This window comes from Ovis aries, chromosome 5, assembly GCF_016772045.2.
Source record: "Ovis aries strain OAR_USU_Benz2616 breed Rambouillet chromosome 5, ARS-UI_Ramb_v3.0, whole genome shotgun sequence".
In the NCBI taxonomy this organism is placed as follows: Eukaryota; Metazoa; Chordata; class Mammalia; order Artiodactyla; family Bovidae; genus Ovis; species Ovis aries.
Window position 1 is genome coordinate 25033804 of NC_056058.1, and position 17067 is coordinate 25050870.

Here is a 17067-nt window from a genome sequence, read left to right on the forward strand (position 1 = left end):
GACTGAGCAACTGAACTGAATTGAATGTTAGAAGATCATTTAGAAACACTGGCTTAGGAAGCAAAAAGTCGGCTAAGAGAGTAGTGTGTGTCAATATTAAAAGGAATGTGTGATATTGAGGAAACAAATATCTTTCAAGGTAAGGGTTCAAATTAAATATGAAAAAGAACCCCTATACAAAACATAAAAATGGTGAGATTCCCCTAGGCAATTTAAAAAAATAATCCTTAAAAAAACAAGCAAACAGTTAATATGAACATGGTGAACTGACTTGCCAGTTGTTATAAAATAGCTGAATAAATTATTATTTTGATGTTTTCAGTTATTGTTTTGTTATTCTAAAGCATAGAGTTATTCTTTGTGCTTTTAAATACTTGGTTAAACCTTCGAAAGGTTTGAGGTGTTCACATAGGAATATGGCTGATTTTTTTTTTTTTAGATGATTGAGAATATCATCTGATTTTTGTGATAGAAGACAGTAAGTTAAATGATGATATATTGTGCTGGAGTTAACCAAAGGTATCATACCATCCACTGGGAGTTTTTATTTTTATATTTTTCCACTGGGAGTTTTTTAATTTAGCTGCTGTTCAGACTCGTAAGATGACTACGTATTGTACCTGTCCAGAAAGATATAGGACAGGAACATAGTTTCTGGTAGGATAGCATCAGGTACAGTCACTTCTCTTCATTCGTTGTTTTTTGAGCAGTTTATTTGGGGCAAAGGAGTTGTGATCTACACTGGACAGGGGTTACCTTGGCTTAGAAGCTCAATGCCCCGCAGAAACCAGACAGTCTTGTAGCAATTCTTGTATGCATGACTTTCAGCCACTCACAACGGGCATGTAGTTACGGAAGCCACTGCCCTCAGAGAAGAGCAGAAGCATGAGGCTCCAGTCACAGTTCTTGGGTCATTATTCCAGTTTAGATGGGGGTGATTAGCCAGGGGTTGCTTTTACCATGAGCCATGTTGTCTAGATAGCATTGTTGACATTGGCATTTATCAGGTAAGCTGAGGAACAAAACAAGAGTTAACCCAAGGTCAGATTCTCATGAATTAGGGAAAGAGGGTTTGATTAACTTTTACCTACAGGTGCAAAGCAAAATGCCTACCCTTCATTTGCAATCAGCTGCTTGCGCAGACGGTAGATACACCCTGAGTCCCTGGAGAGAATTATACAACCTGATCCTTAGTCTCAGACATGACAGCTACAGTCTGTGACCCTTGATGGGTGGAGGAAAGAAAACAGCTGTAAAGGACATTTTGGGGGCCAATTGGAGAATTTACTTGGGTATGATAATGGTATCATACCATTGGGTATTTATGGAAGTGGGTATAGGATTTAAATCTTTATGAAATATCAGGGAGAAAGTAGCCAGTAGCTTGGGGTGATGGATCAAAAGAATTTTTGCCCCATTGAGGCACCTACTCCCCAGGAAGCTCCAAATCAACGAAAGAACCCTGTTTCAGAGAAATTAGAATTACTGGAGCTATATTTTACAACTTAAAATCAGATTTAAATAGCGTTGAGCCATGTTTCTCATTTAGACTCTAACAGCCTAAGTTGTAAGCATAGACTTAAGAAAGGACTGTGCTTGTCCACCTTACTTTAGTCTGGTGGGTGGGGCGCTGTTTCCTAAGAGGTTTGTGGGAAGCCAGTAGACACTCGTCCTGAACTTCTTTGGGGTTCTGCAGGCAGGTCCTGCGCCCTCTGCTGTTTCCTCCACATCCCCTCTTGGTTTGGGGAACCTTTTTCCCATCTCATCCTTTACCATTTCTCTAGCTGGCTCTGGTTGGAAGAGATGTGGCAAAACCTCTCATGGCAAATGGACACTATCCTTCATTTTCTTCATCTTTCTGGGTTTTATTCCATATAGCCCTTTTTATTTCTTTAACATTATTTTAATGGATTTGTGATGAGAAAGGGCTCCCCCACCTGCCCCCCAAAAGCCCTGCAATCAGTTTCCCACTTTGAACTGGATGTCTTCTTAGTTGGGCAGAAAATATTTGAGAACAGTGATCACTTGAACTTCCTGACCAATGCTTTAGGTCTTTTATGTATTTTTCCTGTCTTATTCTGAAGTTTCTTTTAGGGGAAAAAAAAAAAAGTTCTGCTTTCAAGTGTTTGAAAACCTCCTCTAGTATGTGAGGAGAAATCTAGGCCTAGATATTTGAGGGATGGGAGAGAAAGTTGAAAAAGGAAAGTCGAATGGTTGGAATTTATTAATTTTCAAAATTTGGTAAGAAATCAAATCAGTCCCTTCCTTAGCATCGCCTTCTCTTTTCTAGGATAATAGCCAAAGTTCTGGAGGACAACAAGCTGCCTGGTGCAATTTGTTCCTTGACTTGTGGTGGAGCAGATGTCGGGTAAGTCAGCAGGCCCAGAGTGTCTTTCTGCTGAAGGACCTGGGATGATCACCTAGAATCATCTTTACTAGAATTTCAAAACCCAATATAGTGGAGGAGGTGAGAGTGGTGTTTTGAAATCTTTACTGTTACAGATCTCACTGGGCTTTACTTCATTAATATGTAGCTGTTGTTGGAGAGTGAGTGAGAACTGTCTTTTTCGTTGCCCAGAGATGCTCTTGTAAGGTGTTTGTGTTACGCATTACTGTGCCAGCGTGCAGCCTGTGGTTTCCTGGCGCTTGATTTATCAATGTGCTCACTTAGAAAGCAGAGCTGTGGAGGGGTGCTCTGCTGTCTCACTCCGCACCGAGGACACGCAGCCTATCCTCTGGGTTCCTCCGTGACCAAAGAAGGGAACCCTGGAGACCCAACTTCTGATGTATTGTTTTTCAAAAGTTGCCATGTAATTCACATACCATAAAGTTCTCTCTTTAAAAATGTACAGTTCAGTGGTTTTTAGTATAGTCACAGTGTTGTACAGCCATCCTCATTACCTTATTCCAGAACATCTTTGTTACCCTCCCCTCAAAAGAGCCTGATACACATAGCAGTCACTTCCCCTCCCTCTTCCCCCGGCAACCCCTCTTCTACTTCCTGTCTCTGTATTTGCCTGTCTGGGATATTTCTTATAAATGGAATCATACAACATGTTGCCTTTGTGTTTGGCTTCTTTCACTTGGCAGAATGTCACAACCTCCTTTTTCAGCTGGAACAGACTACACTTTCTCTAAACCATAGTAAAAGCTGGTTCTACTGGCCTGGACTTTCTATGAGGTGACGTTTCCTAGGAGTCAGGTCTTAGAGCCCTTACTGGTATGGTGAAAGTCTTACTCTTGTCTCCATCTATTGTACTTAATGGGTAGTCTCAAAAAGGAGTAGTAAAGACTTTTTTTTAAAGATAAGTGAGAACATTTTAGAAATTTTATTTAGAAAATACAACTGCCATATAAAGAGTGCATATAGTGAAGTATTATCTAAATGTCATTTAAAACATGACATTTAAAACATGTCTATCCTTTGACCCACTCTGTTCTTATACTTAGGACGTGCAGTCCTTCAAGTTGGCCTTGGTATAGCTTAGATGATAACAGTAGTGTGTGCAAGAGGGCTTTAAGCAGCAACCCCCTTGAGTGTCAGTGCCCATGTGTGCTGGACTGACCTGGGAAAGCCCACATGCACAGTGTCATCAGCATTTCCAGCCCTGCATTGGTCTGAATCTGTATCTGTCTTGCTTGGCACACACCACACCCTTTGAAGCACTGAGCTATAAGCAAGGAGGTTCAGATTGACAGTGTCTGGTCTACCTTCCTTAGAAACTGGAAATCCTAGCACAGACTTTCTAAGTCTGCTTCCATGAGGCATAATTAGGATATTTCCTTACAGTCTTTGCACTTTTAATTCTTTTTCAAAAATATTTTTTAATTATTTTATTTTTGAAGAGTTTATTTGTTTTTAGTCAAGCCATGCAGCATGTGGGATCTCAGTTCCCTGACCCGGGACTGAACCCGTGCACCCTGCATTGGGAGCATGGAGGCTTAACCGCTGGACCACCAGGGAAGTCCCTAAACTTTTAATTCTTGAAAGAATCAGTTTTAAGAGACTTAAAAATAACTGAGATGCTCATCAAGGAAATGGTCCAGTTGAAATGTCCAGTCACCCATCAGTACAAGAAGGAATATCTTCCTTAACAACATCCTTGAGGTGATTTCTGTTTATGGAGAGCTCCCAGAATGGGTTAGGCACTGTCAGATGCCACCATTGCTGGGTTTCTCTGCTTGGGTGACCGTGTCTGTTCCCCTGCAGCACAGCAATGGCCAAGGATGAGCGGGTGGACCTGCTGTCCTTCACCGGGAGCACTCAGGTGGGAAAACAGGTGGCGCTCATGGTACAGGAGAGGTTTGGTAAGTGTTGGCTTTATAATGAACATTTTAATACCCTCAACTATGGATGTGCAATCTAAAGATTGGGTTTTTTCCATGGATTATTTGACTGTCCGAGTAAAAGAAAAGATACAGTTAACAGTGGGTTAATATTAACAGCAGATATGATACCATAATTTGGAAAAGGATGTCATTCCCTCCCCAACTGACTGTATTAGAATCATATCAAATGTGTTTATTAATCTGTAACAGACCAGTTTAGCGAGTAAAAAACGAAAACTCGCGATTTAAACAGGACCATTCAGAGTGCAGGACCTAGACTGAATGCGGTATGGAAGACTTGTGTCTGTTCTTCTCTGATTTATGATGTAGCTCGCAGTGGCTTTGGTAATAACAGCCCCATCCCCATGTAATTTAATATCCGCTTGATGCTTAGGCGCCCCTGGTGGCTCAGTGGTAAAGAATCTACCTGGCACTGCAGGTGACATGGGTTTGATCCTTGATCCAGGAAGATCCTACATGCCTTGAAGCAGCTAAGCTGTGCGCAGCTGTTGAGCTGGTGCTGTTGAGCCCAGAAGCCACAACTACTGAAGCCTACAGGCCCAAGAGCCCCATGCTCTGCAACAAAAGAAGCCACCTCAATGAGAAGCCCACACTAGAGAGCAGCCCCTCAGTCTAACTAGAGAAAAGCCCATGCAGCAAGGAAGACCCAAGAAGCCAAAAAAAAAAAGTTCCTTTAAAAATAAAAATCCATCTGATGCTTAACTGTTTCAGAGTAGTGGAGGTGAGAACATACTCTCCTGTAGTCACACATGCTGCCAGTGGCACAGGGAGATAAAAGTGACTTACATAGAAGCTGATTTTGAAGTGCAGTTAAGAAAAAAATAACTATATTTAAAAGGTCAGTAGTAAACACAGCTCTAAGTTGAGGCAAACGGATCTCAAATCTCAGTGCTCAGGAGTGTGAAATGAGAATGGTGTACATAACCTCCTGTATTCCTTCCTGGAATGTAAGTTGGCAGTGTGTATCAGGAGCTGTAATATTGACACCCTTTGCCCCTGACCTAAGTAGATGATCGAGAGGTAGGTAATCAACAGCCAATATATGCAACACTAGAGAAGTTCTTAAACAAAAGGTGGCTTGTATCATGGTGATGGGATGCTATATTGGGATGTTTTTAAAAATATAGCTCTTAATAATTTAGAGAAAAACTGAACTGATAGGTTTTTATTGAGGAAATAAAGTGAAATTGATTATTATGATCTCCACTGGATATAGATGTATAGGAAAGAGATTGGAAGGCACTGTATCAAATTATGAGGAGAGATTTCATGGTAACTTGTGCCGTGCCTTTGGCTTATTTGATTCTTTTTTGCCTTTTTTTTCCCAAATAATTTTCTACAATGAGCACATAATTTTTAAACTTTTTTATTGTGATAATATATATGTGTGTGTGTGTATATATATATATATAAACATTTGGTTTATATATATATATTTTTTAACTGTACAGTTCAGTTGCATTAATACATTTGCACTTATATTATTGTGAAACTGTCACCATCATCCATTTCCAGAACTTTTTTTGTCTTCCCACCTCTACCCATTAAAAACCAGTTCGGCATTTCTTCCTTCTCCTAGCCTTTGGGAACAAGCATTCTGTTTTCTGTCTCAGACTTGATTATTCTAAGAACTTCTTATAAGTAGAATCATACAGTAGACGTCTTTCTGTGTCCAGTTATTTCGCTTAGCGTAGTATCTTCAAGGTTTATCCATGTTGTAGCGTGTGTCAGAACTTCCCTTTTAAGACTGAGTAATATTCCAAGTATGGATATAGCCCTGTTTATTTATCTGTGCGTTTCTCTGTAGATACTAGGGTTGATTCTACGTTTTAGCTATTGTGAAAGTTGCTATTGCAAATACTACTGAGGCCCCTGTTTACTTCTTATGGTTAAGTACCCAGAGGTGGAATTGTTAGATCTTATGGTAGTACTGTGCTTAAGTTCTTGGGAAATTGTCATATAATTTTCCTCGGTGACTGTACCATTTTACACTAACTGTTTCGAGTTTAAGGGGATATAATTTCAAGCTTAGAGAAATTCCAAGACTAACACAAAGAATCCCATATACTCATTAATAAGTTTTACCAATCACTTGCCCCATTTTTAAAATCGCTTTCTCTTCAGCAGCACACACACACATACACACACAGAAACACATACATATTGTGAGAGTATATTGTTTTTGAACCTTTTGAGAAAGTTGAAGACATTGTACTCCTTTAGATATGTTTGTGTATTTCCTAAGAACAAGGCCTTTCTGTCATATAACCATCATACAGTTACTGAAATCGGTCATCTTGACATTAACGCAATGCTCGTTCTTTTTTCTTTTCCTTAAGGTACAGCTGGTTTATGCTTATGCTATATTTTAAATCTGAAAGTAAAACTAATGGGATAGGCTGTGGTTTGCAGGTGTGTGCAATCAACTGAAATAGGCATGAATTTCTGTTTATATATTTTTAAAGGGAGAAGTTTATTAGAACTTGGAGGAAACAATGCCATTATAGGTAAGGTTGCCTTTTTTGTTTGTTTTCTGGTTGACATGTCTTCAGTAGTCATCCTGAATGTGTAGAATTCATCTGTTCTGTGTTGTTTGAGATCTAACTCCCGTGCGTGGGAACTATTCCTTATGAGACAGAACACAGTGTGTTCGTGTTTGGAAAATGTTACCTGGGGCTTAGAACCTGTGTATGAGACTTTCTGATGTGGCATGTTTCTTGTTCTCCTATTTTTTTTTTAACTGGCCACATGTTTCTCTAGAATAAATAAGTCACTCGTATATGATCTGTTTCCAGAAATACTAGCTTGTCATCAGTGGAATATTGAGTGCTTTTACATTGGGAAGGAACACTTCCTTGAGGTATTTTATCATTTAGCTATAGTCTTAGAGATTATTTAATTCTCTTTTTCACTTGTTTGACACAAAAGGAAATAGTCCACCAGCGTAACTTCTGGATAATATAATGAATATCAGCTGGTTGAGACTTCATAGAATCATGAATTTTATGATAAAAAACTTCCTAATTGTACATTGCTGTCGTTATCGTGTTTAATGCTTTTGTGTTTGTGGGGGACACCAGGGATAGAAAAGTGTATGACGAAGGATTTGTTCTGGATGAACTTCTAATCTTGTAAAGAGAGCTGATTAAAAAATACAGTTAATGTTTATTGATCACTTGGCATTTGACAAGTTCTTTGATAAGCTGTTTCATATGCCATATGTCATTTAATCCCCACAGTAGTCCCGTGAGGCAGATACCTTTATTAATCTCATTTGAAGGTTACACTGAGGCTTAAAATGATATGTGCCTGAAGTGACAGAGTCAGCATTTGTATCTTGGCAATCAGACCCCAGAGCACAGCTCTCTTTCTAAAACTCCTTCCTATTGTCCATTAGTACCCCAGATAATAGTATTCCATTTCATGGATGAGGAAACTGAGGCTTAAAAAGGTAAAAATAACACAACTAAAAAGGGATGGGGATGGATAAGAACTTTGGTCTGTTTGGTTGTACAAACTACCTTCTTAACCATCACATTAGTCTGAGAATGCTGTTAGGCTGGGCAGGGGAAAATTGAGGATGTAAAAGGCAGTTGGGACTGTAAGTTTATGGAAGGGGTGGAAAGTAACGAGTTATAAGTAATACAGTGTATCACCGGAAGGGTTAATCTTATAAAGACGAGGCTCGTTTTTCTTCAGAGGGCAGAAAAGTAGGAGGAAGGAATATAGGCAAAAGGGGAGAGGAATCTGGAGGTCATTTTGTGTTGATCTCTTCAGATGCAGAGGAAGCAGCACAGGGCTTATCACTCCAAGACTTTTCACCAAGTGCAGGATGCGGTCGTCTGGTGTGGGAGTAAAGGTCCCGAGGGATTTGAGAGATTTGAAAAAACTTCTATAGAGGGGGGAACAAGTGGCATTTAAGGGAACGGACTGATGGCAGGTGAGGGTGTAGATATTGTTAGAGAGCTTGGTTTGTTGGTGGTTATAAATCAGAAGGGTCCCAATGGGCTCTCTCTGGCCCAGGGAAGCTGCCATTGTAATCAGCCGTGGGGTTGAGGGTGGGGGCAAGTAAAACTGACAAAGACAACGGTGTCTTATAGAAGAGATCACATTGGGGTGCAGACAAGGCTTAGTCAGCACCAGAAACTCCCGAGAGGTGAAAGATAAAACAGATCAGCAGAGGATGAACTCATCACTCTATTCTCCTATCATTTTCCCTGGGAGAGAAGTTGCCTCTGCAGTGTGAACCTGCTCATCGTAGAGAAATAGTTCTGATGTTCTCTTCCTGTACTTTCTAAAGGCATCGTCTCCCACCACTTAGTGTCAAGTACCTTGTCTGCCTACTTCACGACACTAATGGGTGTGTTTTGTTTCCCTAAGCTTTTGAGGACGCGGACCTCAGCTTAGTCGTCCCCTCAGCTCTCTTTGCAGCCGTGGGGACAGCCGGCCAGAGGTGTACCACGGCGAGGCGCCTGGTGAGTGTCTGCGTGGGCATGTGAGGGTGTCCCGTGTTTCCATTGCCATTTTTTAACACACTGTACCATTCAGGAAGTGTGATGGAAGCGCCACTAGAAACCTGCGGTTTCTGAATGTGGTTGACGCTCCTGCTCTGCTCTGTGCTTGTGGCACACTGTGCTGGTCAGTCAGGGCCTCTGCCTCAGCTCTGCCCCAAGCTGGATGTGGTCCAGCCCTCCCTGGAGCTGGACCTGGGAGATTCGACCTGCTTTCAATCCTGCACCTAACAATGTGGACAGAGTCCCATGTCACTTAGAGTATAAAACAACCCTAAACACCCTATGGGGTCGCAAAGAGTCGGACAGGACTTAGAGCCTGAACAACAACAACAAAACATTTGAAAACTTCAAAACTGTTTGCTTTTAGCATAGCAAACAAAATTCAAAACTGTTTTGCTTTTAGATAGACAATTTTGGCTTTTTTATAAAGACATTTTAAGTAGTAAAATATTTTAAAAATTAAAGAAATTTTGGCCTGTAAGTCAAGTCTTGGATTTGACTTGATGTGACATAATTTTCTGGAAAGTGAATGTATGTGTATTCTCTCTTGAGAAATGTCTTAAGTCTGTTCACATAGTGTATAGAGCACATAAATATTAAGTGAATATGATCAGAGGGGTTTCCCGTCAGTGCTTGGGGCTTGGGAAGTTTAATATCCACCCTTAGTTTTGGGCTGGATTTTAAAATGAATTTTTATGGGATACAACCTCGATTTTCATGACTTATGCTACTGAAAACTTGTGCCAAACAAGTTTTGATGAGGCAGAAAATTTGGCTACATTTGCCTTTTTAAAAACAATTATTGTTGAGTTTTCCTCCTGTCGTTAAAAAAAAAAATCGAATTATGGAGGAATTCAGTTCAGTTCAGTTGCTCAGTTGTGTCCGACTCTTTGCGACCCCATGGATCGCAGCACGCCAGGCCTCCCTGTCCATCACCAACTCCCGGAGTTCACCCAAACTCATGTCCATCGAGTTGGTGATGCCATCCAGCCATCGCATTCAGAATCTTTTCCAATGAATCAACTCTTCTGAGGTGGCCATAGCTTTGAGTTTTTCCTCTCACCCACAATGAATGTGAACAAATTCTTTATAAGATTAGTGTAATTTTAGAATAAGATAATAGGGAAATTAAGTCTTTACTTTTGTCCTGACTTCTCATTTTCACTTTTCCTATATTTTACAGTGAATGAATATCAATCTTTTCTTTGTTTCTACATTATTCAGTTGAAGTTCTCAAGAACATTTAAGCTACAATTTTCATAAAGTATTTACAATTTATTAAATTTGTTCACCTTAAGCATTTATTATATTAAAGCTTGGAAGGAAACAGTCATACTCCAAAATATTATAGTCTTTAATTACATGACTGTGTGGATCACAATAAACTGTGGAAAATTCTTCAGGAGATGGGAATACCAGACCACCTGACCTGCCTCTTGAGAAACCTGTATGCAGGTCAGGAAGCAACAGTTAGAATTGGACATGGGACAACAGACTGGTTCCAAACAGGAAAAGGAGTATGTCAAGGCTGTATATTGTCACCCTGCTTATTTAACTTATATGCAGAGTACATCATGAGAAACGCAGGGCTGGAAGAAGCAGAAGCTGGAATCAAGATTGCCGGGAGAAATATCAATAACCTCAGATATGCAGATGACACCACCCTTATGGCAGAAAGTGAAGAGGAACTAAAAAGCCTCTTGATGAGAGTGAAAGAGGAGAGTGAAAAAGTTGGCTTAAAGCTCAACATTCAGAAAACGAAAATCATGGGATCTGGTCCCATCACTTCATGGGAAATAGATGGGGAAACAGTGGAAACAGTGGCAGACTTTATTTTTGGGGGCTCCAAAATCACTGCAGATGGTGACTGCAGCCCTGAAATTAAAAGACGCTTACTACTTGGAAGAAAAGTTATGACCAACCTAGATAGCATATTGAAAAGCAGAGACATTACTTTGCCAACAAAGATCCATCTAGTCAAGGCTATGGTTTTCCCAGTGGTCATGTATGGATGTGAGAGTTGGACTGTGAAGAAAGCTGAGCGCCGAAGAATTGATGCTTTTGAACTGTGGTGTTGGAGAAGACTCTTGAGAGTCCCTTGGACTGCAAGGAGATCCAACCAGTCCATTCTGAAGGAGATCAGCCCTGGGATTTCTTTGGACAGAATGATGCTAAAGCTGAAACTCCAGTACTTTGGCCACCTCATGCGAAGAGTTGACTCATTGGAAAAGACTCTGATGCTGGGAGGGATTGGGGGTAGGAGGAGAAGGGGATGACCGAGGATGAGATGGCTGGATGGCATCACTGAGTCGATGGACGTGAATCTGAGTGAACTCTGGGAGTTGGTGATGGACAGGGAGGCCTGGCGTGCTGCAATTCACAGGGTCGCAAAGAGTTAGACACGACTGAGCGACTGAACTGAACTGAACTGAATTACAAGGCAAACTATGAAATGATGTAAATGTCAAGCTTTTTTTTTATTTGGTTAACTTTTGTTTTTCCTTTGTATCCTGGAGCAAATATGCATAGCTCTGCTTTCTATTAAGTGTCAAATATTACAGGATACTATTTGGGTCATAACCCAAATTAATTTCTATAGGGACAGTAGTAGTCTTTAGAAAAATCCACTCCAGTATTACACACCTCTATATGATTTATCATTGGTCCTCTCTATACAAAATCTTCTGTTTCATCCAACTGTGAACCATGTAGTCCTGTAGCATTTATTCTAGAAAAATATTTTTATACAGGGGGACTTGAGCAGTTCAAACCCATGTTGTTCCAGGGTCACCTGTATAAATCAGTACTATTAAGAAAAATTGGAATAATTTCCTGGCAGTCTAGTGGTTAGGACTCTGAGATTTCACTGCTGAGGGCATGGGTTCAATCCCTGGCAAGGGAACTAAGATCCCACAGCTTCATAATGCAGCCAAAAAAAGAAAAAGGCTGCAGGAAAAAAAGAAAATTGTACAATGTTAGCAATTTTGTGCATTTATTTATACTATTTATATGTACTATTAATAGTGCATTTATATTTCCTAATCCCTTGAATGTTTCTTCATTTAGTTCTTACATGAAAGCATCCATGATGAAGTTGTCAATAGACTTAAAAAGGCCTATGCACAGATCCGTGTTGGGAACCCTTGGGACTGTGAGTATCTGGTTGATTTTAGAGATTTTCTTTTTAACTGCTGATGTTATAAGAGTTTCTGATTTTCTACACACATATATATATATATATATATATATATATATATTTGTTTATTTATTTTCCCTTTCCGAGAGGCCCAAGGGACTCTGAAGCAGGTTATTATTGGGCAGATGGGGTGACAAGTCTGCTCCAAGTTAGGATCTGAGTGTTTCAAGTGAGCTGGGGGGGGCGGGGGTGGTGAGCTTGGGAAATGATCTTGAGGTGGGGTGAGTTTGAGGAGCTGCTCCTTCTCCGTTTCCCTCTTTGGAGTTACCACCATCTTCCCTCAAGCAAGGTGGCAAGAGGCACCTACCTGACTTTTCTGCTTCCATTTCTGCCTTCCAGCATAACCAAAGGCAGTTTTAAAAATGTAATCAGATAATTCACTCTCTTGCCTGACACATTCATTGCTTTTGGACTAAAACTTCAATGCCTTTGGAGCCCTGTTTTAGCAAGTTTATAGTCTTGCATGGTCTTACCTCGTTGCCCGCCCTGACCCCCTGTGCACCCTTAACTTGTTCACAACTGCTGGGCCTATGAAGTTCTTAGAGAATCGTCACCCTGTAATGAAGAAGCAGAGCCTATATTTTGACTGCAGTGCTCTGATGAACTGATAGCTCTTTGCCTAGATTTGACCCTCCATGTTTCTCTGTAGAAAGCTTATGAGGACTCAGTCACACCTGCTTTTCTGCAAATCTTCTGTGGCTGCTTTTGCACTGCATTGGTGTAGTTGAATAGCCATGGCAGAGACCACGTGTCATACAAAGCGTTAAATAGTAACTGTCTGGCTGTCTGCAGAGAAAGGTTGCTGAAACCTCCTGCTCTAAGCCGAAGTGATATATGAAGGGACTGGTCTGCTCATTGAGATAGCTGTTAGAATAATAAAATGATGTATTTTAGGGTGAAATGAAGAGCATTCTTTTTTTCTCTCTAGCTAACGTTCTCTATGGGCCACTCCACACCAAACAGGCAGTAAGCATGTTTCTTGGAGCAGTGGAAGAAGCAAAGAAGGAAGGTGGCACCGTTGTCTATGGTGGCAAGGTAATGACCACTTGAGATCAGGACTTTCTTTTCCTTTTGCACACAAGTAGGCTCTGGGTAAATTGATGAAGTGTCCCTGACTGCCAGCTTTCTTTTCTGCATTCCTTTTGTGACAGGGGAGTAAGTACATATTTGAAAGAATGACAGTATAACACTCATGGAACATTCCTGAAAAGACACAACTCGGAGCCAAGGTTATCTTTGAATTGAGTGCCTGGCAATTTGTATGGAAGGAGGATGAAGACCTCTTTTTCATGGTACAGGGGAGGACTGTATTCAGTACAGTTTAAATCCGCATTTAGTCCTGATTTTTAAGTCATTTAAGGCAGAGGATCAAAAAAATACACACTACACGCATTTTAATTTGACACATATTACTGTTGTCGATGGAAAATTAATTAGTTGGTTTAAGAAAGAAATGGAAAGTTTTATTTGAGCCAAGTTAAGGATTATAACCCAGGAACAGTATCTTGGAACGTTTCGAGAACCATTCTGCCTGTTAGAAGTCAAGGCAGTTATAAAAGTATTTTAGACTGTATATTAAATGATAGTTTACACAGTCTAGAGAAATGTCATCGTGGCTCCTTACAAGATAATGAAGGAGTGTTATATTTTAGGAAGTGTCTTATTGGTGCTAGGAGAATGTTTGCTCTTCATGGTTAAGCAGGTATTTCTGCTTATGGGGAGGTTTGGTTGACGCAAATACAGATACACAATGCACAGTAGAGGGGAGAGAGGAAACCGTAGGGCAGAGAAAGCTTTTGATGGTTAAATTTTTCTTGTCTTGCTGTAAAATACGAATTTCATTTCACACTCTATTTGTTTGATTCTTGAGATAGAGATCCAAGGCATTTTCTTCATGTAGGATAGAAATTTGTCTTCATCCTTGAATAAGCTATAAGTATCATTTATTATCTACAATGTTGTTTCAGTTCTTTAAAAATCGCAGTGAACTGAGTCTCTTGCAAAGCTCTCTGAGAGCAGAATCCTTCTCTTAACATTGACACACCTATATTTCACCTGATAGAGATGTGTATGCATATTTGTATTTTTGTTACTTATTTACCTTGAGGTTTTTTTTTTAAAGCATAGAACTTTATAGAAGTAACTTTTTCTCCTCGTTGGGTAATATTTACTTGTTACACAATGCAGTATAGGATTACAGTAACAAATAGAGCTGCTGCATACAGAACCGGGAGTAAATATAGGTGACTCTTGGTAAACATACAGCTCAGAAGGTGAGAGCAGAATTGTATAGGCACACTGGACAACTGACCGCTGGCCAAGCAGCGTGCTGCCAGCATCAGAATATTTTATAGACGTTAACGTGGAGATGAACTAGTAATTTGGTTATGTGGAGCTTAGTTAGGAGTGTGTCTACAGTATGCCCTTTTGGAGCTTTAGGTTTCTGTGTTACTGTGTGTTCATTTGCTAGGGCTGCCATAACACAGCATCACAGACTGGGTGGCTTAAGCAACACGTTTATTGTCTCACAGTTCTGGAGGCTGAGTCCAAAACTGAGGTGCTGGCAAGTTTGGTTCTTCCTGATGAGGCTTCAGGCTTGCAGGTGGCCGCCTTCTCTCAGTGTCTTCACATGGTCTGCCTGGAGAGAGGAGGTCCTGGGTGTCTCTTCTTAGGAGCAATTAGTTCTATCTGATAAGGGCCTCACCCACATGACCTTGTTTAACTTTGCCTCCTTGATCAGGTCCTGTCTTCAAATTTAGTCATAGTGGAGAAGGTGAGGTTTAAGGCTTCAATGTAAGAACTGGGGAAGCGGTGCGGGATGGGGTGCGTTGTAACAGGATGGATATAGATTACCTCTTTAAAAATTATGTGGAGTTAAAAATAGCCACCTGTAGCTGCATTTTTTCACTGTAACTTGGTCATGATGCATAGCCCTGCTCTCTGTCCTTGACCCTTTTTTTCTTTTCTTTTTCTGACCAACTAAATTAGAACCAATAGGTGGCAGAGAAATTTTCATTCATGATGGGAATTTATTTTAGAGAAATAATTCACTTATAAATGATATATTTTTTTTTCCCCAAAAGTATAGGCATGGGACTTCCTGGCAGTCCAGTGGTTACGACTTCGCATTCCAATGCAGGGGGTGTGGGTTCGCTCCCTGGTTGGGGAGCTGATATCCCACATGCCCCGCCAAAAAAATCAAAACATAGAACAGAAGCAATAATGTGGCAGATTGAGTAAAGACTTTAAACATGGCCCATGTCAAAAAAAACACCTTAAAGTACAGGCGAAGATGGTATCTGCTGAACCGAAGAACCAAAAACAAATATTCTTGGTTTTATTTCCGTTCTCTGCTGCAGGTTATGGATCGCCCTGGAAATTACGTAGAACCGACAATCGTGACAGGTCTTGAGCATGACGCATCCATTGTACACACAGAGACTTTTGCCCCGATTCTTTATGTCTTTAAATTCAAGGTAAAATGTGGATTCCTTCTCTCTTTCCTCTAGTTTAATGTTGAAACATTAATGAGAAGACCAGGAGAAAATAAAGACATATTAAATTTCACTCAGCCTTTTGGGGAGGTTTTATAAAATGACGGTGATTAGTAGAGATTTGAAAGTTAAGGACAAAATACGATGATCCGAACACTTTAAACAATAAAACATGTTAAGCTAGATGCCAGGGGAATTGAGACAAGCCAAGGGCCAATGTTGAAGTTAATGGAGAATGTGGCCCACATTGTCTGTATCACCTGATTTTGAGCTGTGTATGCTATGCAGTCATCTTGTGCACAGAAGGGACCAGGTAGTTTGATAGTCTGAGTGTTCAATATCAATGGACAAAATGAGAAGATATAAACATACAGTTACAACCTGTATCAGAGGACAGGCTGCCAGAGGTTTCAGCAGACATAGGTATCTAGAGGGTCTCCTTCCTCATGTGCAACAGACCCTACTCTGCCAGCAGAAGCTTAGAGACTGAATTGAGGCTTGGCTACTATGAGTAACAGTTAAAGGGTAATGAGACATACCTTGTTGCAATTATGTGATGGCATGAATTAAAATCTTGCTTTAAATTGTCTATTATTGTTCCACATAATGTGACTATAAATTGTAGTTTCATGTTTTGTCGTGTGTCTACATGTTTGAGTTCCTGAGCATATAATTTAGCCCCTCTTGCCTAATCTGTGAATTTGGGATAACATTGAGCCTATGTCATTGGCTGAGAATTAACTATATAAATGTATGTTCAATGCCCAGGTCAGTGTGTTTATGTTGCATGTAGTAAGAGCTTAGTAAATAATAGATCTTATATGTAGTGGCATGAATGGAAGAATGTACTTGTGTGTGTGGTGTGTGTGTGTGTGTGTGTGTGTGTGTGTGTTATATTTATTTGGCTGTACTGGGTCTTCACATGGAAACTCTTAGTCACAGCATGTGGGATCTAGTTCCCTGATGAGGGATGGAACCCAGATCCCCAGTGTTGGGAACACTGAGTCTTAGCCACTGGACAGCCAAGCAAGTCCCCTTATATGTTTTTCTCAAAGTTCATTTGAGGGGAAGATCCCACAAAGCACTGTATTAGGAAGATGTTGACTCCTTAGTTCCCCTACGATTACACTGGTAAATTTTATGGAATGAGTTTACCATTGGTGATTGGACCCGACACTGTATCATCTAACAGCTTCCAATGTCTGTCCTTTTAGAATGAAGATGAGGTCTTTGCATGGAACAATGAAGTCAAACAGGGACTTTCAAGTAGCATCTTTACCAAGGATATGGGCAGAATCTTTCGCTGGCTTGGGTATAACTTTGTCTGTTTTGAAAATGTATATAAGTCTGATTTGTGTGGTGAATGGACTTTACAAAAAAGAAAATGATGCCATCATAGGTGAAATCTGTTTTTCAGCATTGAGAATTTTAGAAGTTTTGTTCAGCTTATTTATTTATTCATTTTTGTGTGTGTGTATGTATGTGTGTGTGTATGTATGTGTGTGTGTATATA

General features: G+C 40.3%; 1 protein-coding gene across 7 annotated transcripts in view; it reads left to right on the forward strand.

The window, feature by feature from the left end:
• ALDH7A1 (aldehyde dehydrogenase 7 family member A1) overlaps window positions 1–17067 on the forward strand; it is a 96548-nt gene that overhangs the window by 16917 nt on the left and 62564 nt on the right. For all 7 annotated transcript variants that reach the window (XR_006059906.2, XR_009600669.1, XR_009600670.1 and 4 more), the window contains exons 8-15: window positions 2291–2368; window positions 4211–4308; window positions 6816–6857; window positions 8731–8825; window positions 11931–12015; window positions 12989–13095; window positions 15420–15536; window positions 16769–16866. Coding sequence is in view for 2 of the 7 variants with exons in the window: in XM_060415651.1 (XP_060271634.1) it covers window positions 2291–2368; window positions 4211–4308; window positions 6816–6857; window positions 8731–8825; window positions 11931–12015; window positions 12989–13095; window positions 15420–15536; window positions 16769–16866 (720 nt within the window). In the remaining 5 variants the exon portion in view is untranslated. The remainder of the gene's footprint in view (window positions 1–2290; window positions 2369–4210; window positions 4309–6815; window positions 6858–8730; window positions 8826–11930; window positions 12016–12988; window positions 13096–15419; window positions 15537–16768; window positions 16867–17067) is intronic.